The following is a 26,611-nucleotide window of genomic DNA, read 5'->3' as shown; positions in this document are numbered from 1 at the left end:
TTTGTATTATATTTTATAATTTTTTTCCCTATCTTCCTAGGAGCCCTGTTGGGGAGCTTTGGTGAAATATCAGGGGTCTAAACAGAGAGAAATGGACAGAACTTCCCAGTGCCTTTCTCTGCAGCCTTAGCTGCACTGAACAGATAAATGGGAAGTGCTCTTTGCTGAGCAGCTTCCTGTTCATTCACAAACTGAAGCCCAGTAAACATATATTAGGCTTCAGTTAAGAATGAACACATGAACGATTGGAACAGATCACTCACTGTGTTCATTCATTCATCCATGCTGAAACAGGGGACGCTAGAAAGCAGGGGGAATCAACACCACACAGTGTGATTAGGGTGTGCCCATGCACACCCAGCACACCCTGTGCGCACTCCTATGGATATAATAGATATAGGAGGCCTCATGTGTGGTCAGAGACATTACCAAAGAGTTGCCCATTATATTTCACATATATAATGCTACAGATTGTCAGAGACTGTAGACATGCAGCAGGAGATGGTCAGAAATGGGAACATTTTATATGAGACCACTAAAAATCACTGCCCGTACAGGTTCTTAATAAATGCTTCCATATTTGTATTCCTTACAAAACCCTTAGTAATTACAGCCCATATCCTTAATTTTGCCAGAATTTTAAGCCTGTCCCTGAAGTTATAACTGTAGTTATAAATGTATGACTTACATATAATGAGCTGTAAAAAGAGCCACCAAAAGGGAATCCCATTGGGACGTTGATTATAGGAGAGGCAAAATCCTTGTAGCGTTGGGTTATTATGGACCCACCAGAATATTCAAACAGTCTGTCCTCTAAAAAGTAAATAAATAAAAAAATCAGCCTCTATTTTTTATTTTTTTGGGTTAAAAATGATACATACTATGTAATAACTGTGTTCCAATTTCCCCTATCTGTATTGTCCATGTGGAACTGTAACAACATTTGCATAAACTGAGGAGATACTCAGACTAAAACATATCCTTCCTTTCACAGCGGATATGTGGCCACAGTCATGATATACTTATTTGCACATATTCAGAAGGTAAAATAATGAAATTATGTCTGCAGCCCTGGCTTGGAACTTGAGTGATATTTTAGTTTAGCAAAGCTAATAGAGGTAGAATAATGTGCAAAATCATCTGAAAATGAAAGTCATTTGCAGAGTCTGCAGTTCCAGGAATGGATCTGTCTATTTAGGAAGAAGGCAGCAACTCTAAACTATTGGAAAAGATAACAAAGAAAAATGAAATGAGATGCAGTAGAATATAAGAATAACAATATTTCTCTATGCCCTAAAGATCTGTCTATCTAGAAAAAATTCTAAATAAAAGTTTAGCTTTACCTCTGCAGGTAAATCCATCCCCAATGTAACCAGACTGGCATCTACAATTATATGATCCAATTGTATTAGTACAGCTTGCATAAGGACTGCATCGGCTTTGCCCATTTGTACATTCATTTACATCTGAAACATAAAAGTGTTTATAGGCTCAATCATTTTGTTTCTTCATTGATAACATTTGCTTTATGATAACAATAGCCACAATAATAATAACACTAATAAAAGGAATAGTATTACCATCTCTACACTCCTTCCCCTGCCAGTTAGGTGGACAAAAGCACATGAAATCATTTATCAGACTACGGCAGATGCCACCATTCTTGCATGTAGTGCTGGTGCAGAAATTAATACCTGAAATTACAAAAGAAAAGGACATTTATGTATGCCAAATATGTTTTTCATTTATTTGTATACTGGCAGCAATATAAATGCAGATTCACTCTCGGCTTATTCAAACTATGATCCATCCATCCAACCTCTGTCCATACACACACAGCCATGCCCACAGTTAGACAGCTGGACACACCATACTAGTTTTGGTTCTGCCTATGCGGGGCCCAAAAATTGGTACTTTACCACCCAATTAAGTTTATTACACAAATTTGGATATTGTATTACTTACTTATTTCACAGAACCTGCCAGTGAAACCTGGAGCACAGGTACAGGAGAAAGCATTGATGAGATCATTGCATATGGCACCATTCACACAGGGATTGCTTAGACACTCATTAATATCTGTGGGTGTAAAAACAAATATTAGTGAAGTGTACAATAACTATAGCTAACATAAATAAAGAGATTACAGAGATGAAGCATTGGATGCAAAGCAGGAAATATCTACCAATGCTGACTGGAAAGATTATATTATATTGACTCACTAGTTTGACAGTTGACCCCAGTGAATCCAGGAATACAGGAACATACATAGCTTCCTATAGTGTTGTAACAAGTTCCATAACTGCCACATGGGTTAGAAAGGCACTCATTGATATCTAAAATGCATTAAAAAAGATATATAAGATTTTAAAAGATAGCTGCAGGCAATGAAGCAAAAAGTAAAATAAAACAATCAAAACAGAATTATTCATATATAATACAGTTGATGTAATAAAGGCGTAAGACATTTTACTTTGCAAAGTGTATGTTTACTTTGTAAAATTTATTTACATTTAGTGATAAGGTGAAGCTGCATTCACTTCAATCACGTAAGCATGTGCAGGTAAAAATCCTGTTTTTTTTTTTTTTTTTGGGGGGGGGGGGGGGGGGTTAAAAGTGGTGGTAAACAGCAAAAAACAAAAAACAAAAAATCTTCTCCCTTTAAGCCAAGAACATAATGTGCTAGTTTGCATCACATACTGGCACATTATGAAAGATTTACTCTCAAATGGTGCATTTTCACCACTGACACGGCTTCAATTTTCACCCAGTCATCCTTGTAGCCACAGCCGTTTGAATGGCAGAGCCGCAATTACATCACTCTCATGCATGCACACGGGAGGCAGCGCCATGGCTCTCTTATGGGGATGGCACATCGTCCATTGAGAGCGCAGTGCCCAGACACCAGTGGCATCACGGCACTGCTAAAGTATTTATGTCCTAAACGGTGCTGTTTAAAAAATATTTACTGTACCTACAGGTAAGCCTTATTACAGGCTTACTTGTAGGTATAAATTAAGAAAAAAAGACTACTACCACTTTAAATTTGTAACATATGATTGGGTATTCTGAGTGAAATATTCCTTCCAGTTTTCCATAGATGTAACAATTCAGGACAAATCTGTACAAACTATATGTATGAGGAGACTAAAGGAGTCATGCAATGACTGTATCATGTAGCATATAGGGTCAGTTCATTCTCTATATTCCCCTTTTGATAAGTGATTATGCCTGATCAGAAAACAGCTGAGGGTGGCAGTATGCATGATAAGCTATGTTTTAAATGACAGGGACTTTATAGGTAGCAAAAGGAATTTTGTAACATGGGTACTGAGCTAGGGGATAACCCCGGATAAGCCAAACTAATTCATCTGAACCCTGTTAGTTTACTACTAGTTTAGTTTACGTAGCCTTGGCATATATAACTAGACCATGTATTAAAGTACATTTACAAACCAAATTAAGTCCAAGAATAATTTATATTAATGTAAACGTTATCAAGTATATATTTTTACCAAGTCAGCAAAATTCAGTTGGTTACATCAAAAATAGTTTTCTTTTTCTTTTTAACATTGAGTAAATAAGCCAATCCTTGGTTTACCTGAGTGGATTACATGCCATTTTGCAAATTAATACTAGATGTTTCGTTCTGAATTAATATTCGGACAAATTTTTAGTTATTCTGCGATTTGGCTATATTCGAATATCTGAGTTGCAATATAAACAAATTTTACTGAATGCTCCGAATAACAAAACAAAATTCGGACTGAAATTCAAATCGAATTTTACATTGAACTCCAGTCGAATTCTAACTGTACACATATTGCTGAAATCAAAGACTGTGTGTGTTATTAGCGTAACATTTCGAAATAACGCTGTTTTAGTTAAGCCAATTTGTTTCTTCACTTTGCTACATTTGAATCGTTTTTGATTCGACCCATTCAAAATTTATGGATTCAAGTGTTTTGAATCGTGGTTAATTTGAAGAAAATTAGAAAAATTTGAAAAATTCAGAATACGAATCTCAAATACGAATTGAACGAAATCAACCGAATTTAACAAAACTAAATAACTCAATATAAATCGAAACTAAGCAAAACTAATTTTTTCATCATGCACATGTCTATTTAATACCACTGTAAGCAAAGGTAGAAATTTCTGATACATTATCCAAGTTGATCTATTAGTAACCTACAACACTGAAATATTCCTCAATAATACCTTCACTCAAGTACAAACTCAATTGCATTGTTTAGTTGCTGACAGAGATATAAAACTCTTCATTTATTTATGAAAAGTCATGTTGTGAGCTACTACACCAGTGACGGCCAGTGGTTATTTTCTTTGGTCGGCCAGCCGGCGGGTCTGGTACACTGACTCACCCCATATAATCAGCACTTCATCTCTCTTTCAGGGGCAGCAGTGGCATTGGCTCTCCCTCAGTTTCCTCTTTCCTGGCTCCGGTTTCTGTTTCCTCCCTCCGTTCCCTGCGCTCCACGGGCAGCCAATTGGGAGTCTTCTCTTTTTGGGCAATCAGAAAATGAGTCTCGGAATTGCTTCTGATTGGCCAGATTGAGGATCAGTGTTACAGCAGTGAATATTCATTCACTGTTGTAACACCTGGGTGGGCTCATAGCACAATGCTCTGTGCCACGAGTCCACCTATTTTGAAGCCTATTAGAGTCTATGGCTCTAATCAGGTGCTTCAAAAATACACCATGCCGCTGTAATTCAGGCACCCGACATCCAGAAAAGGGCCAGACACCTGAATAAGGGATGTAGCGGCGGCTGTGGATAGATTCATGCTATGCATAAATCTATCCATTAGTCATATGGGGGTGGCTGGAGAGAGGGGGCAGCGCGCGTGCGTCCCTAATGGATGGGCCACTTTTGTACTACTCTGAGCAAAACCAACCTTTCTAGGGCAATCTAAAGACAGGTGCATGCTAGATAATAACTCCATTGCCTAAACAATACACTAAAAAGAGCATGGGTTGCTGCTGTTATTTTTTTAAGCACACATGAACTGTTTAGATGATGGCATATAGGCAACAAACAAGATAACTAACTTTGACTAAAGAAATGTGTAGGCTGGAGTGAGACTTTGTGGTAGGCACCCACAGGAGTTGCCGGAATTGTATTATCAAGAACGTTCCAACATACAGTAACAGACTTAACACTGGCGGCAACACTCTCAGGTAAATATACAGTACTTGCAGGGAGCAATAATCAGAGACCAACAGCACCTGGCACAGGAGGCAGCTGGTGGGCAGTAAGCAGAGAAGGACTGGTAGCAAAAGGGGTTACCCACAGCAGCACTAGCTTGTTAAGAGCAGTCCCTATGCTATCCCTCCTCCTCTGTGCTCTCCCTATGCTAGACACCCTCTCCATGTCCAGCGGATTCCAGTCTGTGACCTAGCCAAACACAGAATGTGCACCAACTGCAGTGAACCGGAGCCTTTTATAACCACTGCCCTCACTAAAGCTGGCTATGGAGGGTCATCCGGGTCAGCAGTGTCCAATCAGACAGTGGCTCACGCGATGACATATACGGAGCCTAAGAGAAATGTGCATTCCTCCTGTCCTGCACTCTCCCTGCCAGTTGGTTGTGACAGCACTACCTGTGTAGGCAGGTCAATCTATGCCTGCCTACAAAGGCATACACATATTTAACACAGTAATAAATACTAAGATATATGTTGTGTTTATTCAGAGTCAGGATTGATGTGTTGTTGTGACTTGTACTTTGTAGGTCCACTCTAAATTGAACCTGTGCTTTGGTCATGCCACTTAAATCAACATGTTTAAATGTTGCCTAACAATTGGTTGTTCAAGCAGCAAGTGCTGCATCATAGGAGAATGGGGAAAAGTTTACATCCTCCCCATGCCCAGAAATTTTGCTTCACTTTAAACAGGTGAACAAAACAGCAGGGGGTGAGGATATGAAGATTTTGGGAGCCAGGTATCATAAAGAATATTTTGCTTTGCTTTGCATGGGAAAAGGGAAGGATCACTTCAAGTTTAGAGAAGACAAGTTATTCATTTGATACTTACCAGTAGTGCATAATGGTCCAGTCCACCCAGACATGCAATTGCAGGTGTAGGAGCCTGGGTTGTTATTGCAAGTGCCATGTGAGCTGCAGGGGTTGTTTCTGACGCATTCATTAATATCTAATGGAGCAAGCAAAATAATTTATCTAAACATACAATGGTAGCACTTCTAGATCAGTACATTAAAATATACACTCACCTGCTACTTTATTAGGTACACCTGTATGATTGCTTGGTAACACAAATTGCTAATCAGCCAATCACATGGCAGCAGCTCAATGCATTTAGGCATCTAGACGTGGTGAAAATGACTTGCTGAAGTTCAAATCGAACATCAGAATGAGGAAGAAAGGGGATTTAAGTGACTTTGAACATGACATGTTTGTTGGTGCCAGAGGAGCTGGTCTGAGTATTTCAGAAACTTCTGATCTACTGGGATTTTCATGCACAACCATCTCTAGAGTTTACAGAGAATGGTCTGAAAAAGAAAAAATATCCAGTGAGCAGCAGTTGTGTAGACAAAATGCCCTGCTGATGTCAGAGGTCAGATGAGAATAGGCAGACTGGTTCAAGATGATAGAAAATAACTCAAATAACCACTCGTTACAACCAAGGTATGCAGAATACCATCTCTGACCGCACAACAAAACTCTGAAGCAGATGGGTTACAGCAGCAGGAAACTGAGGCTACAATTCGCACAGGGTCACCAAAATTGGACAATAGAAGATTTGAAAAACATTGCCTCGTCTGATGAGTCTCTATTTCAGCTGCGACATTCAGATGGTTGGGTCAGAATTTGACATAAACAACAAAAAAGCATGCATCCATCCTGCCTTGTATCTGGCTGGTGGTGGTGGTGTAATGGTGTGGGGGATATATTCTTGGCACACTGTGGGCTCCTTAGTACCAATTGAGCATTGTTTAAAAACCATGGCCTACCTGAGTATTGTTGCTGACCATGTCCATCTCTTTGTGACTACAGTGTGTACCCTTATCTTCTAATGGTTAATTCCAGCAGGATAATGCACCATGTCATAAAGCTCAAATCATCTCATTCTGGTTCCTTGAACATGACAATGAGGTCACTGAACTCCATTGACCTCCACAGTCACCAAATCTCAATCCAATAGAGCACCTTTGGGATGTAGTGGAATGGGAGATTTGCATCATGGATGTGTAGCCGGCAAATCTGCAGCAACTGCGTGATGCCATCATGTCAATATGGACCAAAATCTCAGAGGAATGTTTCCAACACCTTGTTTAATCTATTACATGAAGAATTATGGCAGTTCTGAAGGTAAAAGAGGTCCAACTTGGTATTAGCAAGGTGTACCTAATAAAGTGACTGGTGAGTATAGAACTTCTTTCAAGAATGCAGTACAAGTGAATTTGAGTTTTAGATACCTGGGGTTTCATTGGGTTCCCCAACAACAAAGCAAATCAAATCATCACTGTCTCTTTCCCCTTTGGCTTTCTTTTTTTTATATATATTCTTTATTTTAATATTTAGTCCAATTATACAAATATCTTTCTTTTAAAACATACTTCTTAAACAATTTTGTTTAACATTACATTTGACATAACTTAACAGACATCCCCCTCTCCCTCCCTCAACCCAAGAAAAAAAAAAAAACTACCCTAACCCTTCTCTCACTCCCCTTAGGCTTTCTGCTTGATTGCCTTTCATTAGCAGCAGCACTTGTGTACAGTACTATGCTTTCTGTACTAAACAAAGTGAGCATGATTTACTTGTATCATTTTTACAAGAGCAGCAACATTCATCACATCAAAGATCCATTTCGGTAATGTTTTAAAAAATAAAGTATTTTTCTTTGTCTGCCCTATTGAAGTTGAAGCAAGCACAGAATTTCCCTGGTCTAAAATGGTTGCTTTTATTGCAATAAAAAGCAACGCTGTATTTTTTTAAAAACTTGTAATGGAATTTACTAATGATCATCTATGCCAATATTTAGGGGGAGATTTATAAAGCATTCTTTAAACATCAACTGCAGGTGAACCTTCCTGGTGCATTTGTTTTTAAATGACAGCGATTGCTTTACTACCAGCGAATGTTTGATGAAAGTCACATTCACTGCTTTATAAATATGGCCTTTAGCGTCATGCAAAGTGGAAATGTCTCCCAGTCCTACTATAGCTTCAATACAATTTTAGATACATAGATAGATACAAACATGCTTAGATGCAAAAATCAAAACCATAGTATAAACACCACCACATTCATCATAGTAACAACACGGTCTGGCAGCAAGCAGACAGTGATGCTAATTTTCCTTTGAATGCCCTGTGTATGCACAATGAAGATACTCTGCTGGACATGATTGTGCTGCAAATGCAAAAGTGCATTGGAGCTCTTTGACCAGATTTAAAAAACTGTTTCTCAAAATCCTCTTAATTAAAATAATTAGTTATCCCTTGATGAATGTTAGAACTATTTGACAAATGCTAATAATTGAAAAAAGACTGCATCTAATATCAAAATAAAAACTATTACTGTGACTTACCTGTGTTACATGTGGATCCCTCCCATCCAGCATCACACAGGCATATGTAGTTATGCAAAGTATTATGACACTGACCGTGCACACAGGGTGAGCTCTTACAATAATCATTCTCTGCAACAAAAAAACAGAACCTATATATCATATAATTATGACTATTTGAAATAAAACATATAAGAGAAGTGAATAAGTAAGAACTTGATATGATAGGCAAGCAGATATTACATTTACAAAATGTATCCTAGAACATGCATTTTGGTTGTTTGTTTGGCTGTTTGCTTGCATTGTTTGGTTATACTAACCAGCCTTTTCGCTTTATTCAAAATGTGCACCAGTCTGGTCATATCACCTCTATTGACAGACAACATGGATGCTTGAATAATGCAAACCCTCCTGTAACTGTTATTTATGAAAATTCAAGCACAATGCAGATTATATATGTCAATAGAGGACCAGTGCACCTTTATACGCAGGCTTATAGAAGAATTATAACTGTTCAGGCTAATGCATGAAAAACATGTATTTATGCCCATTTTTTTTTTTAGCTTTATCATATTTTGTCAGAGTCTGATTCTTCAGCTACAGATTAAACACAAGTGTTTGCTGTGCACCTACACCTCGTCCCATCACTCGCATATGGATTGCACACAATTGGTATACAGTATGGTGCTACTGAAGACCTAAAGTAGATTGGAGAGGCTTAGGCTGAGACAAATACAGTGTTTCACATTTTATGTGGTTTAAACCATTAAGTCCTTTCCGAATACTCATTTTCTTTTTTTCTTTAATGGCAGGATCCGACAATCTGGATAAAATATTCAAAATGCATTGCTGTGGTAAAATGGTGAAAAGAGTACATGGTGGTCTCCACAGAGAAAATGATATAAGCATATCTATAGCCAGATCTTTATTTTATAGATTTGAAAATTGTTGGGAAGAATGAGAACACCTGTCAAGTTTTACTGCTGTCTGAGAAATTTCCTTCACTTCCTGTCTGGTAAAAAGGTTGTTCCCAAAACAGGAAGTGAGGCAAAATCTCCCTAACAGCATCACAAACAGTAAGGCAATGCTAGAACCTTTGTAAGCTTTTTTTTTGGTTTGTCTGTTTCCCTGTTGCAGATTTTCCTTCACTTTCTCTCTGGTTAAAAATCATCCCCAGAACAGGAAGTCAGGGGAAAATCCCTCTAAGGAAGCCCTGGATAGCAGTAAAACCTGACAAGGGTTCTAATATTAACCCATTCCCTCCAAAACTAAAAAATAGCTTTAGATATTGATACAGTGACATAATTTTTAAAAAGTACAAAAGGTGGATATTGCTACTTATTTCAATTATGTGGTTACAGTACAAATGCAGTAATTCTAAGATAATACATAATACACCCGACTCTTAGAATTAAATTCAAGCACTGTGATTCTACCTGACATGAACTAGTGACAAGGCTGTTAGGTAGTTGAGCACTTGAGGTTTCCCTGTCACTAAGTTTTTTAATATGAATGATTTTTACACATGTTTCAATAGTCCTGGTTTACTAAGAATATTGTAAGTTAGATGTACCCATAGACTCAGTCAACCAGAGCATAGTGTCACAGTATTTTCTATATGGATGAATTACTTGGGGTAAAGCACATTCCACTGTATATACTATGAAAATGCGCACATTATTAAATCCCTAACAATTGTGAGTTGTTAAACAGGACATGCACGTGTATCATTTACAACTTACACAATGGTCCTGAATACATACTTTAGCAGATCAACATTCAGATGCACATGTGTTTTTTTTTTCAACTGCTCTTGGTAAATGGGTCTGTGTGATGTATTTGTTAAAATATGATTTTTTATATTAATCAGACATGACATTACATGGGACAATATTACAATAGTAGCTGGTCATATAAATCAGATTACTGTCAGGTTTGGCTTGAGCAGACACTTCTCAAACAAATGCTTTTGGATACAATGGGAATGTAGATACCATTACTGTATTCCGCTGGCAGTTTGAGAACAGTCTATTGTCTCTATAGCTACAGTAAACCGGTAAAATCCGTTTTAAACGGATGCTACCGAGATGTAGGTTAGTTGGTTGTTAAGGTAATTGTGTTTGTAACCACTGTGAACAAGCTGACATATAAAAGGACTTATGATGCCTTAAACACAGGTCACTCAACATGGATTAACACCAAAAGACACTCATCTGTAAAAAGCAAACCTGATCTCCAGAAGCCTCGTTGTCAATGAAGATCACAAACACAGTAACTGAAGCTAAGTAACCTTTAATTGTATTTCTACTGTTACAGACCATAGGATGTTTATTTTCTAGGCATTTTGCTTGTTATAGAGATCTGTCAGTCTTGTACTGTATTCCTAATATTATAATAGTTTTGTATGTATAGCATTTTTGTATAGTAAAAGCACATTTACACACTGCAGAGGTCTGAGTTACCTTGCTTATACTGCAAAGCAACCTTGCTAGATAGACATAAGTAAAACAGTCTGGAAAACCTAAATGTGATGCAAAAAGAAGAAGTGCTATAGGGTACATAGAGGTTTATTTAAAATTGGAGAGGGCAAAATTTGGTGCAGCTGTGCATGGTAGCCAAATCAGCTTCTAACTTCAAGTTGTTCATTTAGGATTTGCCAAAAAACAAAAACTGGAAGCTGATTGGTTTCTATACAGAGCTGCACCAGATTTAGCATTCTCCAGTTTTAGTAAGTCAGCCACATAGACACTTTTCCCTATCTTGCAGTGGCATCATTTGAGTTTATACTGATAATTCTCCCCAAATTGTGTCTGTTTTATATTTTTTCATACATATTGCTTTAACCACTTGCTGACCACCCACAGTACATTTACTCATGTACATGTACAACATCCAGCCTGTTCCGGTTTAGGGGTGTTCTGCGTGGACACAGCAGAATGCAAATCCCAGTACTTGTGGCCTGGTAATCCTGTTATTGCTATGCGATCACAATGTCAACAAAGCTCTCTAGCTCCCTTGTCTCCTTGTCAGTCTATCATGAATGCTGCCGGACTCATCCACCTTACCAACCGCTCAATGTCCCGAGCTACATCACCAATCTTGTCTCGCTATATCGCCCACACTGGCCTCTCCACTCCTCCCAAGACCTCCTGCTCTCTAGCTCCCCTTTCTTCTTCTCCCATGCATGTCTCCAGAACTTCTAGAGAGCCTCTCCAATCCTATATAACTCCCTACCTCAATATCTATGGCTAATTCCAACTCTGTCCACTTTTAGGTGATCCCTGAAAAAACTCACCTCCTCGGGGAAGCCTATCCTGCCTCCACCTAACAACTGAACTTTTACTTCTTTCATCAGCCAAGTTCGTGCGAGCTGTGTGTGAGGCAATCCACTGCCCCCACCACACAGCAGAGAATAGAACTTAATGTGATGTCACTGCGTTACATAGTAATAACGTTTTTTTTTTAAAGTGAACAATAGGATGCGCCACAATCAGCACATCAGCTCTGCAGTGATTATGCCAAATCGCACTGCATACCAGCAACTGCATTGTAACATAAAAGCTGGTGTGAATAAACCCAAGTGTCACGAAAGAATAAGTAAAAACAACAACTTCACATTACTTTATCAGTAACATTTTTTCTCTGATAAAAAAGCAAAACCCTTTCTCTAGACACTGGAAAGAATAGCTTTTGCTGACAGATGTTCATTTTACAATCAAGTGGAGCTTTATTTTTTAAAGCGATATCAAAAACTCCAAAAGTAAGTATTTATTATATTGCAATTTATACATTTTTAGATATGATGGCTGCATTAGTATTCTTTTTTAGGCTTTCTTTCTTCTATTTTCATCTGGTGATCCAGCCAGTAAGCATTTTGTTTTTCAAAAGAACAAGCTCAGATACAGAGAAACCATTAGCTCAGATGAGAGAAACCATTGCTCACCAACAATGCTGCTGTCCAAAGGAGCCCATATGCTCCTTTGTCCAAAGTGGAGGCACTCTAATACAGGAGGAGTGTTACTGGCCAGATCACCAGGTGAAAACAGAGAGAAAAAAGCCAAACAAAAGAAAACGGATACAGCCACCACATCTAATGATTGATAAGCTGTAATATATTGCATTTAATACAGCCTAAAACAAAAATAAATTCTACAATGTTGAAGTGTAGAAAGGATGGATTAAAGCAACATTTAATCAACATGTAGTGTAGTGAAATTAAATTGAAGCACAAATGACAGGGCTCTTAGCTCTCAGATCACATGGCTGCAATTCAGAGATGATGAAAACCATTTAGTACAGCTCAAAGATATAGAATTAATACCAATAATAATGGGATGGTGATAAGGGGAAATTGTTGCACAAAAAAAAAAAAAAGGGTTTTCGTAATATGCACTTGCTCGGCCATTTTGTTTGCTGGCATTACTTCATCAAGAGGCTGGGAGATACCGTCCCATGTTTCCTGTGAATCATAGGTTCTTGATTGTCGAGCCTTTCTGGAAAATTCCTTGCAACACCCTGTATACACATAGGTGTTGATTTAGGAAAAGAGTAGAGAATTTCCCCTTTGCAAAGTAAATGCTCTTGCAGCAAAGAAAACAACCACACTCTAAAACATCCCAAGCACAAGTAGATGTACTTTCATTCATAAGTATGGACTGAGAGCTGTCTATAAAAGTTCAATCCCTGTGCTGGGAGCACGCAACAAGCACTCTCTCAGTAGAGAAATCTCTGCAGTCCATGGACACCTATGTGTGGCATGTGGGCGTTAAAAAGCCCGCTCTCTTTACTGCTTCATATGCGTTACGTGAGCGGCAAGAGGTTAAGATGCACAACAGGCATCCCTGCGAGTCTCCATCCTTTCTCACACATTTTACTCCCTACCACATTCTAGAACAGGGTTAATCAAATTTTAGATAAATTACGAATAAATCTATCTCTGCTTGGAATGTTTTGAAATGCTGTCACTTTCTATGCTGTATGCGTCCAAAACAGGAACAACCTCCTTTGCAGAAGTGCACCCGAGGAAGAAAAGTAGCTGGTGGGAAATCAGTTTTCACACTTGTCTGTTTTCATACAGACAAACTCCTGCATTTGGCTGCAAGAAAGTGAATTATAGTAGAAATCGAATATCCTATATATCTGGTTAACAGTATCTGCTGCAGCTTTATGTGAAAGGACAATGAAAACTGGCCTAAGAGCGCAAACTTACCCGCACACGCCATGCATGCTACAAAGCACACAGAACAGTGTTAGATATGTGCGGTTTGTTTTATTCGGAATCGAAATTCGGCCAAACTTTTTGTTATTTTGGAAATTCAGATGTATCCAAATTTCCGAATTACAGTACAATAATAACAAATTTAAACAAATCTGAAATAACAAAACAAAATTCGGGCAAAATTTTAATTGAATTCGAAAACAAGAATAGAATAAAATAGAATAGAAAATAAAGGAATAGAATAGAAAAGAAAAGAACAGAATGGAATGGAATAGAAAAAAAACAATAGACTAGAATAGAATAGAAAAAAATAGAAAGAATATAAGCGTCTTCTGAAATTTGAATTTCAAATAGAATACATTTTAATTTGAATACCAATTCAAATTCAGTCAAGTGGAATTCAATTTGACTGAATTAGGAAAATTTTAATTGAATTAGGAAACACTGAAAATTAATGAATCCTTAAAACAAATGAAAGGAATTTAACAAATTTACTAACTAAAACTAAACAAAAGTATTTAAAAAAACGAATCAAAACAAAGCAAAACAATTTGTTTGTTTTGCAAACGTCTAAACAATGTAAATCTTGCCTAAATGCCCCTTAGGTCAGCAGTGAAGATGTGTTTACTTGGATCACACAAATACATGCAGGGAAAAAAATGATTTTTTTTTAGGGGGGGGGGGGCGGTTGCTATTACCCTTACACATTATTGAGTATTCAAATTGTACACTGGTGTACCAAGTTGAAAATAACTTTGAAAATAATGTATTTAAAGAGTAACTCCACTTTTGTGAAAAAACATAGTGCCTATAAAAAAATAATACAAGCCATATTGTAATATAACAGTATTAAAAATGACCTTTCCTTTTCAATTTTCAGCATGGTATTTTCTGTAAAATGGAATGCAATATGGCAACCTGGAGGCATTCACTGAGATGGTGTATAGCAGTGGTCATCAACCCTGTCCTCAGGGCCCACTAACAGGCCAGGTTTGCAAGATAACTGAAATCCATCACAGGTGATATAATTTGCTGCTTAGTGATTGCAGTATTCTGGTCTGCATCTACCCAAGGTAATACATAAAACCTGATCTGTTAGTGGGCCCCCGAGGACAGGGTTGATGACCACTGGTGCGCAGAACACCCCCAGAAATTTGATTTCCTACTTGCGTGATTGGCTCACTGATTTTTCCAGACGTTTGCAATAATATACAAGTCAGATTTTGTGCATCTTCACATCCTCAGCAGCAAGCATTTTAGTTTTGGTGAGATACTCCTAAAGGGTTAGTAACTTCTAAAGGGATTCAGACCCTGCTACTTTCCTCATTACAACCCTACAAGCAGCTAATTGATAATTATAAAGTTGCTCCCATTCACACTTACTTTGCACATGGATAGGAAAAGTTTGGATAAAAAAAAGTAGGACCCCGCAACAAAGTTTGTTAAAATCCATGCTATGTACATAGATCACCCAGAGGAAAATGTTTTTTTCTTAACAAAAGGGGAGTTACTCTTTAAGTACCATCAAAGTACCATCAATAGCAATCCATCTTAACAAATGCATGACTTTTTTGTATAGTGAAAATTAAAATTAAAATAAAAAGTAATCCTTACGGATGCAGTGACTTGTGTTGCTTGGGTTATTAGAGTAACCATCTTGACAGGAGCATGAGTATGAACCAATTGTGTTGGAGCATATCTGTTCACATGGCTGTGTGCTACATTCATTGATATCTGTAAGACATGATCGTTTTGGATTGAATACTATAATAATAATAGGCAGTCATTCGTATACATTTACTACATACAGGCAAACCATTCTGCACAAATCTTCTACAGGCCAGACCGGCCTTATTTGACTTAAAAAAGGAGGTGGACATTTGTTTCAGCCATCTCTATACAGTGGTTATTCTTAATCCATGACAATTTAAAACAATCTCATCTATTCTTAAAAAATAAAAAAAATAAAAATACAGATATAAAATAAACAATTATTACAATTACCGTAAACAATGATAAAAATATGCATATGCGCCCCACAAACAATCTTGTAAAAAGTACAGTCTTGCTTTGCCTGCATGTAATATATAGCCATGAATAAAAAACCGCATGTCCCGCGAGGAGTAATATGTTTATGTTATATAACTTACCAGTGCACATCATATCAGACTGTGATGAGTCTGGTCTAAAGCCACTGTTACAACGGCACACAGGGTTTCTAGTATCAGGATTGATGTAGCATTCACCGTTGGTACATAGCAGGTTGCAAACAATAATTGCTATTTGAAAAAAGCATTAGAAAGCATTAGGTCAATTTATTAGATAGTGTGTAACAAAATAAAAATTGTCTGTGCAGATTGAGAGGATTTCAGAAAATGTAGGTTATTACATGGTGCAAAGCTAAATATAGGGGGTTATTTATGAAAGGCAAATCTACTTTTCACTACAAGTGCAGTCGCTTGGAAGTGCAGTCGCTGTAGATTCAAGGGGGACATGCAAGAAAAATAAAACACAGCATTTTAGCTTGCACATGATTGGATGATAAAATCAGCAGAGCTTCCCCTCATTTCAGATCTTCCCCTCAGATTTGCATTTGTAGTGCAAAGTGGATTTGCCTTTCGTAAATAACGCCATAGTCTATTGTTTTATGGAATAAGTCATTTTAGCCATTAACAAGTCTAATGCAGTCTAAAATGAATTCTAGAATTACTAACTGGAAATCAGTTAATATTGCTTGTACCCTGTTTCCCCGAAAATAAGACCTAGCGTGATTGTCGGTGATGGCTGCAATATAAGCCCTACCCACCCCCCCCCCCCCCAAATAATCCCTAGTTAAAGTCCTTGTAGGTCTTATTTTCAAGGTTGGGCTTATTTTTGGGGAAACAGGGTAGGGCTTATTTGGAGGGTAGGGCTTATATTGCAGCCATCACTGACAATCACGCTAGGTCTAATTTTCACACCACTTGCATTGTGTTTTGTTTGTCTGTGTGGCTCAATGCAGCCTCAATGAAAGGACAAGACAAACTGCCTTGAGTCCAATTATCCTACTTCACACCAACAGGCTGTATTAATGTAGGCAGCTCTAAAACAGAACATGCTGTGTATAAATTACAAGTTGCTGCTACATGCTTTAGGGGGAAAAAAACATATTTTGGCTTCTGCTGTAAAAATAAAAAAATAAAAAAATTATAATAATACATAATGCAATGTGCTACAAAATGCATTCAACACACATCAACTTAAGAGCATTTGCTTACAAGGATAAGGGTAAGCAAGCCAGCAGTGGTAAAACGCATCAAGAAAAGATGGGTTTTGGATGGAGACATGACTGTATGCAGTATTTTTGTAATAATTAATAAACACAAGCAGTTCTGGAGTGCTGCAAATATTTTTTCATATCTTTGACACTAAACTCTGGTTTAAAAAAAATCTACCAAAGTACACTCTGTTGCACTCAGTTTCCTTCAAATCTCCAAAATCTTTTTTCTTTTCTTTTTGTTTGCTTCTACTGTAATTTGACTTCCTGTTCAAGGGCGCTATGTTTGTTGTCTAAGGTCCCCCTAAATATAAGAAGATGGCCACTCTCTCACTCTTGAGATGGACTAGAAACTATTGAGTATGGGATTTGTAGAGCAGTGCACATGGTCCTAACTACAGGCACACCCCACTTTTAACTACACAATTTACTATAATACTTAATAATTTACTATAGCTAGAAAGTGCCAAATCAGCCTCACTTCTGCATAGAAACCAATAAGCTTCTAACCCCAGCTTGTTCAATTAAGTTTTGGTAATAAAGCCTGGAAACTCATTGGTTTCTATGCAGAAATGAGCCTGAGTTTGTGTTTTCTAGCTTTAGTAATTAAGACTTCTCCAGAGCCTCTCCCATCCTCTGGAACTCCCTGCCCCAGTCTGATCAGCCCCTACCCTGTCCACCTTTAAGAGTTCCCTGAAAACTCATTTATTCAGGGAAGTCTACCCTACACCCACCTAACTGTCCCCGAGCCACCCCCATCAAATCATTCTCTGCAGCTATTACCTTTTGTACCACCGCCCCTCCCTTTAGAATGTAAGCTCTACGCGCAGGGCCCTCCTGTACCTTTACTATTGTACTGGAATTGTGTTGTCTCCCCTATACATTTTTAAAGCGCTGCGTAAACTGTTGCCGCTATATAAATCATTAATAATAATAATAAAAAAAAAACATTGCATACTTAAATGTGGGGTATGCCTGTAAAGTGCACTGCTCATTTCAAACTAAAGGAAAATAGAGGGAAGAGGGGCTCACAGAGGACTGTTCTAAGGGGAAGAAAAACACAGTAAGAATTTATGTCATAAAAAAGCACGTTCCAGGGTCATATAGTAGTGGCTGGATTATTTTTGAAGAATAAGGACATTATTCCCTTACCAGTGTCACTGTAAAGCTAAACTCTGGGCAAACTCATAAATACACAGATAACGGAATACAATAAAGGGAGCTGTGTTGCCTGCCAAGGGATTCGTAGTTCTGTCCAACTAGTTGTAAGATTTACACAGCCATAGCAGGGTAGAAGACCAGTTCATTAACAATTAATAGGTCATGTTCCCCCCACCCTGTGGCTGGCTAATGAGGGAGAAATGCAGCAGATTGATGAACTTATCTCTCTTTCTGCCTGATTCTGCTCTCTCCTCCTATGAGCTTTTCCCTTTTTAACACATGAGCACTATAGCATAAATGATTGGTTTCATATGCTGCTTCTCTCTCTCCCTGTCTAAACTCTGTTGTAAAGGAGGTTACAAAAGGCTGATAAATTCAAGTACTTACACTAGTTGCAATACAATGCATTTATTAATATATTATTAATAATAAAGGATTGGATTTGTGTGTCTTTATATCAGCCTGGAATTCACCTTTAATGTTAAAAGTATGGTATGTATCAAGTCGTATTAAAAAACAACATACTCACCTTGTGTTGTTATAGCCAGAGTTGTGGAATTTATCCAGGGTGATGTAGATATTAAAGGCAAAGAAGCTGTAGTTATACTTGTGTATTTAGTGCCTAAAGTAGAAATTAGTCCATTAGTGGTAGTGGCTGTCATAGGTGTGTATGTTGTCACAGTAGTATTTATAATCCCCACAGAGGTTACTGCAGTTGTGTATCCAGGGGTTGTAGTACTAGTGGTTAATATTGTTGAAATAGGTTTATTAGTACTGGTAGTGGGTGTAGTGGTTGCTTTGGATTGTGTAGATTGAGCTGAACTTGGCACCAAAGCAGTACTAATAGTGGTGCCAGTTGTGCTTGTCTCAGATTGTGTGCTGGTGAGAGTATCAACTGCAGAAGTTGTTCCAGGTGTGCTGGACTCAAGCTCAGATTTAGTTGTTCTTACTTCAGAAGTACTGGTTTGAGGAGTTTGACTTGTAACTGCAATTGCAGGCCTAGTAGTAGTTAGCTGAGGTCCAGTGCTAACACTGGTCTCTCTTGTGATAATAGCCTCTGTAGGCATGTTTCCAGTGGTGATAACTGCAGGCTGAGTCGTAGGATTTAGAATCCCCAAAGAGGTTACTGCAGTTGTGTATCCAGGGGTTGTAGTACTAGTGGTTAATATGGTTGAAATAGGTTTATTAGTACTGGTAGTGGGTGTAGTGGTTGCTTGAGATTGAGTAGACTGAGCTGAACTTGGCACCAAAGTGGTACTAATAATGGTGCCAGTTGTGCTTGTCTGAGATTGTGTGCTGGTGAGAGTAACAACTGCAGAAGGTGTTTCAGGTGTGCTGGACTCGAGCTCAGATTTAGTTGTTCTTACTTCAGAAGTACTGGTTTGAGGAGTTTGATTTGTAACTGCAATTGCAGGCCTAGAAGTAGTTAGCTGAGGTCCCGTGCTAACACTGGTCTCTCCTGTGATAATAGCCTCTGTAGGCATGTTTCCAGTGGTGATAACTGCAGGCTGAGTCGTAGGATTTAGAATCCCCACAGAGGTTACTGCAGTTGTGTATCCAGGGGTTGTAGTACTAGTGGTTAATATGGTTGAAATAGGTTTATTAGTAATGGTAGTGGGTGTAGTGGTTGCTTGAGATTGAGTAGACTGAGCTGAACTTGGCACCAAAGTGGTAATAATAATGGTGCCAGTTGTGCTTGTCTGAGATTGTGTGCTGGTGAGAGTAACAACTGCAGAAGGTGTTTCAGGTGTGCTGGACTCGAGCTCAGATTTAGTTGTTCTTACTTCAGAAGTACTGGTTTGAGGAGTTTGACTTGTAACTGCAACTGCAGGCCTAGTAGTAGTTAGCTGAGGTCCAGTGCTAACACTGGTCTCTCCTGTGATAATAGCCTCTGTAGGCATGTTTCCAGTGGTGATAACTGCAGGCTGAGTCGTAGGATTTAGAATCCCCACAGAGGTTACTGCAGTTGTGTATCCAGGGGTTGTAGTACTAGTGGTTAATATGGTTGAAATAGGTTTATTAGTACTGGTAGTGGGTGTAGTGGTTGCTTGGGATTGAGTAGATTGAGCTGAACTCGGCACCAAAGCAGTACTAATAGTGGTGCCAGTTGTGCTTGTCTGAGATTGTGTGCTGGTGAGAGTAACAACTGCAGAAGTTGTTCCAGGTGTGCTGGACTCAAGCTCAGATTTAGTTGTTCTTACTTCAGAAGTACTGGTTTGAGGAGTTTGACTTGTAACTGCAATTGCAGGCCTAGTAGTAGTTAGCTGAGGTCCAGTGCTAACACTGGTCTCTCTTGTGATAATAGCCTCTGTAGGCATGTTTCCAGTGGTGATAACTGCAGACTGAGTCGTAGGATTTAGAATCCCCACAGAGGTTACTGCAGTTGTGTATCCAGGGGTTGTAGTACTAGTGGTTAATATGGTTGAAATAGGTTTATTAGTACTGGTAGTGGGTGTAGTGGTTGCTTGGGATTGAGTAGATTGAGCTGAACTAGGCACCAAAGCAGTACTAATAGTGGTGCCAGTTGTGCTTGTCTGAGATTGTGTGCTGGTGAGAGTAACAACTGCAGAAGTTGTTTCAGGTGTGCTGGACTCAAGCTCAGATTTAGTTGTTCTTACTTCAGAAGTACTGGTTTGAGGAGTTTGACTTGTAACTGCAATTGCAGGCCTAGTAGTAGTTAGCTGAGGTCCAGTGCTAACACTGGTCTCTCTTGTGATAATAGCCTCTGTAGGCATGTTTCCAGTGGTGATAACTGCAGACTGAGTCGTAGGATTTAGAATCCCCACAGAGGTTACTGCAGTTGTGTATCCAGGGGTTGTAGTACTAGTGGTTAATATGGTTGAAATAGGTTTATTAGTACTGGTAGTGGGTGTAGTGGTTGTTTGAGATTGAGTAGATTGAGCTGAACTTGGCACCAAAGCGGTACTAATAATGGTGCCAGTTGTGCTTGTCTGAGATTTTGTGCTGGTGAGAGTAACAACTACAGAAGGTGTTTCAGGTGTGCTGGACTCAAGCTCAGATTTAGTTGTTCTTACTTCAGAAGTACTGGTTTGAGGAGTTTGACTTGTAACTGCAATTGCAGGCCTAGTAGTAGTTAGCTGAGGTCCAGTGCTAACACTGGTCTCTCCTGTGATAATAGCCTCTGTAGGCATGTTTCCAGTGGTGATAACTGCAGGCTGAGTCGTAGGATTTAGAATCCCCACAGAGGTTACTGCAGTTGTGTATCCAGGGGTTGTAGTACTAGTGGTTAATATGGTTGAAATAGGTTTATTAGTACTGGTAGTGGGTGTAGTGGTTGCTTGAGATTGAGTAGATTGAGCTGAACTCGGCACCAAAGCAGTACTAATAATGGTGCCAGTTGTGCTTGTCTGAGATTTTGTGCTGGTGAGAGTAACAACTGCAGAAGGTGTTTCAGGTGTGCTGGACTCAAGCTCAGATTTAGTTGTTCTTCCTTCAGAAGTACTGGTTTGAGGAGTTTGACTTGTAACTGCAATTGCAGGCCTAGTAGTAGTTAGCTGAGGTCCAGTGCTAACACTGGTCTCTCCTGTGATAATAGCCTCTGTAGGCATGTTTCCAGTGGTGATAACTGCAGGCTGAGTCGTAGGATTTAGAATCCCCACAGAGGTTACTGCAGTTGTGTATCCAGGGGTTGTAGTACTAGTGGTTAATATGGTTGAAATAGGTTTATTAGTACTGGTAGTGGGTGTAGCGGTTGCTTGAGATTGAGTAGATTGAGCTGAACTCGGCACAAAAGCGGTACTAATAATGGTGCCAGTTGTGCTTGTCTGAGATTTTGTGCTGGTGAGAGTAACAACTGCAGAAGGTGTTTCAGGTGTGCTGGACTCAAGCTCAGATTTAGTTGTTCTTCCTTCAGAAGTACTGGTTTGAGGAGTTTGACTTGTAACTGCAATTGCAGGCCTAGTAGTAGTTAGCTGAGGTCCAGTGCTAACACTGGTCTCTCCTGTGATAATAGCCTCTGTAGGCATGTTTCCAGTGGTGATAACTGCAGGCTGAGTCGTAGGATTTATAATCCCCACAGAGGTTACTGCAGTTGTGTATCCAGGGGTTGTAGTACTAGTGGTTAATATGGTTGAAATAGGTTTATTAGTACTGGTAGTGGGTGTAGCGGTTGCTTGAGATTGAGTAGATTGAGCTGAACTCGGCACAAAAGCGGTACTAATAATGGTGCCAGTTGTGCTTGTCTGAGATTTTGTGCTGGTGAGAGTAACAACTGCAGAAGGTGTTTCAGGTGTGCTGGACTCAATCTCAGATTTTGTTGTTCTTCCTTCAGAAGTACTGGTTTGAGGAGTTTGACTTGTAACTGCAATTGCAGGCCTAGTAGTAGTTAGCTGAGGTCCAGTGCTAACACTGGTCTCTCCTGTGATAATAGCCTCTGTAGGCATGTTTCCAGTGGTGATAACTGCAGGCTGAGTCGTAGGATTTATAATCCCCACAGAGGTTACTGTAGTTGTGTATCCAGGGCTTGTAGTACTAGTGGTTAATATGGTTGAAATAGGTTTATTAGTACTGGTAGTGGGTGTAATGGTATCTTGAGATTGAGTAGATTGAGCTGAACTCGGCACCAAAGCGGTACTAATAATGGTGCCAGTTGTGCTTGTCTGAGATTGTGTGCTGGTGAGAGTAACAACTGCAGAAGGTGTTTCAGGTGTGCTGGACTCAAGCTCAGATTTTGTTGTTCTTCCTTCAGAAGTACTGGTTTGAGGAGTTTGACTTGTAACTGCAATTGCAGACCTAGTAGTAGTTAGCTGAGGTCCTGTGCTAACACTGGTCTCCCCTGTGATAATAGCTTCTGTAGGCATGTTTCCAGTGGTGATAACTGCAGGTTGAGTCGTAGGATTTATAATTCCCACAGAGGTTACTGCAGTTGGGTATACAGAGGTTGTAGCATTAGTGGTTAATATGGTTGAAATAGATATAATAGTACTGGTAGTGGGTGTAGCCGTAGCCTCATTATATGTACTGGTGATCTGAGTTGTTGTGGAACTGAAAATCTGTGGAGTAGTCTGATCAGCTGTACTAAAGGTTTCAGGGGATGCTGTCTTTTCTGTTGTAGATTGAGCTGAACTCGGCACAGAAGTGCTACTGGTAATGATGCCAGTTGTGCTTGTCTGAGATTGTGTGCTGGTGAGAGTAACAACTGCAGACGGTGTTTCAGGTGTGCTGGACTCAAGCTCAGATTTTGTTGTTCTTCCTTCAGAAGTACTGGTTTGAGGAGTTTGACTTGTAACTGCAATTGCAGGCCTAGTAGTAGTTAGCTGAAGTCCAGTGCCAACACTGGTCTCCCCTGTGATAATAGCCTCTGTAGGCGTGTTTCCAGTGGTGATAACTGCAAGCTGAGTCGTAGGATTTATAATTCCTGCAGAGGTTACTGCAGTTGTGTATCCAAGGGTTGTAGTACTAGTGGTTAATATGGTTGAAATAGGTATAATAGTACTGGTAGTGGGTGTAGCGGTTGCCTCATTATATGTACTGGTGATCTGAGTTGTAGAACTGAAAATCTGTGGAGTAGTCTGATCAGTTGTACTAAAGGTTTCAGGGGATGCTGTCTTTTCTGTTGTAAATTGAGCTGAACTCGTCACAGAAGTGCTACTGGTAATGATGCCAGTTGTGCTTGTCTGAGGTTGGGTGCTGGTGAGAGTAACAACTGCAGAAGGTGTTTCAGGTGTGCTGGACTCAAGCTCAGAATTAGTTGTTCTTTCTTCAGTACTGGTTTGAGGAGTTTGACTTGTAACTGTAATTGCAGACCTAGTAGTAGTTAGCTGAGGTCCAGTGCTAATACTGGTCTCTTCTGTGATAATTGTCTCTGTAGTTCTGTTTCCAGTGGTGATAACTTCAGGCTGAGTAGTAGGATTTATCGTGCCAGTGGTCTGTTCAACAGTGCTTTGTGATGCTGTTAAAAGTATTTCTGCTGTAGTTTTTACTTCACTGCTACTGGTGTTGATGTCAGCATTTGTGGTGATACTAGCTGTTGTAGGCCTTTCTTCAGTAGTACTGAGTTCATGTGGTATGCTGGTTCTTATAACAGGAGTTGTTCTTTCTTCTGTTGTCTTTTGTTCTGGTTCGGATGTGGTGATGATGTTGTCAGAGGTTATACTCCTTGTGGTACTTTGATCTAGTGGCATATTTGTGACTGGACCATTTGATGTAGGAATAACAGTTCTCCCAGAATCTGAACTTATTTCAAATGCAGTGGTGCTAGTTATCGTAGAACTTTCTCTTGTAGCGCTTATTTCTGATATGACACTACTAGTGACATCCCTTGTAGTCAATGCTGCAGATGTGCCTAGGTCTACAGGTACAGTAGTGATAACATCAGGACTGCTTCTTTCAGTATTTGTTGTGCTTATCGCAGAATTGAAACTGGATGTGGAACCATCAGTAGATCCTCTGTCAGTTGTATCTAGTATTGTGCTAGAAATTATATCAGGGGTACTACTTCTTGCTGTCGTGCTTGGTTCAGGATTACTAGATGTACTTTGCTCAACTACAATAGTAGTGGTGGCATCAAATGTGCTTTGTTCAGTGGTCTGGGATGTCTCAGCAATTGATGTGTCTATAGGTGTTTTTGGTGTACCTGAAGATGTAGCTAGTTCAGTTGCCATACTGGAAGTTATCTCAGTTAAGTCACCGGTTGTAGAAGGTTTCTCTACTGTGCTCGAAGATTTGTCAGCTGTATCAGCAGATGTAGTTGGTTCATTGACTGAGCTGGAAGTAACAGATGTGTAACCATTTGTGGCAGTTGTTAAGTCAGACGTGTCACTGGTTGTGGTTGATACTCCTGTAGTGAGGGTAGATATGTCAGATGTGTCGCCAGTTGTCTTTGGCTCCTCTACTGTGCTGCTACTTACATTAGGTGTTTTACTAGCTGTAGATACTACTTGTGCTATGCTGGTATTTATGTCATTTGTGTCACCAGTTATAGTTGGCTCATTTGTTCTGGTACCTACATTTGTCTTATCATCAGTTGTGGATGATTCTTCAGTTGTAGTTAAGTCAGATGTTTCCCGTGTTGTCATCTCCTCTGATGTGCTAGTACCAGACGTGCTATAGATTGTAACTGATACTTCTGTTACACTGGTAGTTTCACCAGATGTTTCATTAGCTGTGGTTGGTTCTTCTGTTGAACTGGTAATTATGTCAGATCCCCTGCTTGTGGTCAACTCTGCTGGGCTGGTACTTGTATCAAATATGCCACCACTAGTTGAAGTTTCGCTGGTGGTTGTGCTAACTGTAGTTGTTTCATTATCTGTATTTCCAGCAGTTGGACTTTCACTACTGATATAATCATTTGTTGTTATATCATCTGTTAGATATTCTGTAATGCCATCTTCTGTAGTAGCTGTTTGGGCAGTAGTAGGATCTAAAAAAAAAAGTGAGGATAAATTAATATTTATACTTTTAGTATGTTGATACTGTCAATATCATTACTGGTCAAGGTATCTTCAGATGTAGATTTTGAATAAATAGATGCAGTAGTGATTCGGTTGGTGGATTCTGCTAGTGAGAATAAGAAAACAGTGACATCATTATAATGATTTATATGGATCTGGCTATGTAAGCTCAGGAAGAAATAGTTACCCAAAGAAATACATTTTCTAACCACCAAAGCCTGTCACAAGATTCTATGCACTTATTTAAGACATAATATCCACATTTGCCTATGGGTTTGCTATAAATAGATTTGTAACACTTCTATGAGCGTTCAATATTTAACTAAATGACAACAGAATCACTGATTTTACACTGCCGAGTAAATACTGCATAAATATTTTTTAATTACCAATTTTAAACTGCCAATTTATGTTCTTTGCCCCTAATTAAATCAGCTCCAGTGTTTTAAAGACTATCATCACATTATTGGATTATAACCTGTACTTAACTGAATTTTCATGCTCACCCAGCAGATGTAATTATTTGTTCTGTGCACATACTTACAGCAACAATATTTAGTTTATGTCTATAAGGGCATCAATGGCACATAGAGGAAATATACAATATGAAGAGGATCAGCTGAAGATCATACATTTTATGACAACGTTTGACTTTTGAACATTAAATTTATATGTGCTTCAAAGGTCCTGTCCATTTGCCTGGTCAAATTTAGCAGCATTGGCAGGGCAGCTGATAAAGCAGTACAGCCAGCCCTCCTGTACTGGGCCCGGTCCTCATCCATTTAAAAGGTGGGCCTTGGCATCTGATGAGCACGAGGGCCCATGGGCACTGCCTAATTGCTGACACTTGTGACACTTGGGGATCCCCCTGCAGCACTGCCAGCTTCTACTCTTCCTTTTCCCTCCAAATGTGCTGCAGAGGAATCAGTTCTTGGATCTGCACCCTGTTCTATGGGCTGTCTGGGGTCTTCTGTGTGTCCCCTCCCCCTTCTGGCTTCCCTCCTCTCCTCT

The 26,611-nt window shown here is 39.2% G+C and overlaps 1 protein-coding gene across 1 annotated transcript in view; it reads right to left on the bottom strand.

Moving 5' to 3' along the window:
* Nucleotides 1-26,611, bottom strand: part of LOC143988214 (uncharacterized) — a 224,610-nt gene that overhangs the window by 159,547 nt on the left and 38,452 nt on the right. The window contains exons 2-11 of the mRNA XM_077487601.1: nt 18,718-25,569; nt 15,922-16,050; nt 15,386-15,505; nt 8,575-8,685; nt 6,055-6,171; nt 2,223-2,336; nt 1,966-2,079; nt 1,581-1,694; nt 1,344-1,466; nt 689-813 (exon numbers count right to left, since the gene is read on the bottom strand). Coding sequence (XP_077343727.1) covers nt 689-813; nt 1,344-1,466; nt 1,581-1,694; nt 1,966-2,079; nt 2,223-2,336; nt 6,055-6,171; nt 8,575-8,685; nt 15,386-15,505; nt 15,922-16,050; nt 18,718-25,569 — 7,919 coding nt within the window. The remainder of the gene's footprint in view (nt 1-688; nt 814-1,343; nt 1,467-1,580; nt 1,695-1,965; nt 2,080-2,222; nt 2,337-6,054; nt 6,172-8,574; nt 8,686-15,385; nt 15,506-15,921; nt 16,051-18,717; nt 25,570-26,611) is intronic.

Source organism: Lithobates pipiens, unplaced genomic scaffold (genome assembly GCF_037356315.1).
Source record: "Lithobates pipiens isolate NorthernLeopardFrog02 unplaced genomic scaffold, aLitPip1_a1.2 Scaffold_18, whole genome shotgun sequence".
In the NCBI taxonomy this organism is placed as follows: Eukaryota; Metazoa; Chordata; class Amphibia; order Anura; family Ranidae; genus Lithobates; species Lithobates pipiens.
The sequence above is the reverse complement of the archived record's forward strand: the minus strand, read 5'-3'. Positions and strand labels throughout refer to the sequence as shown.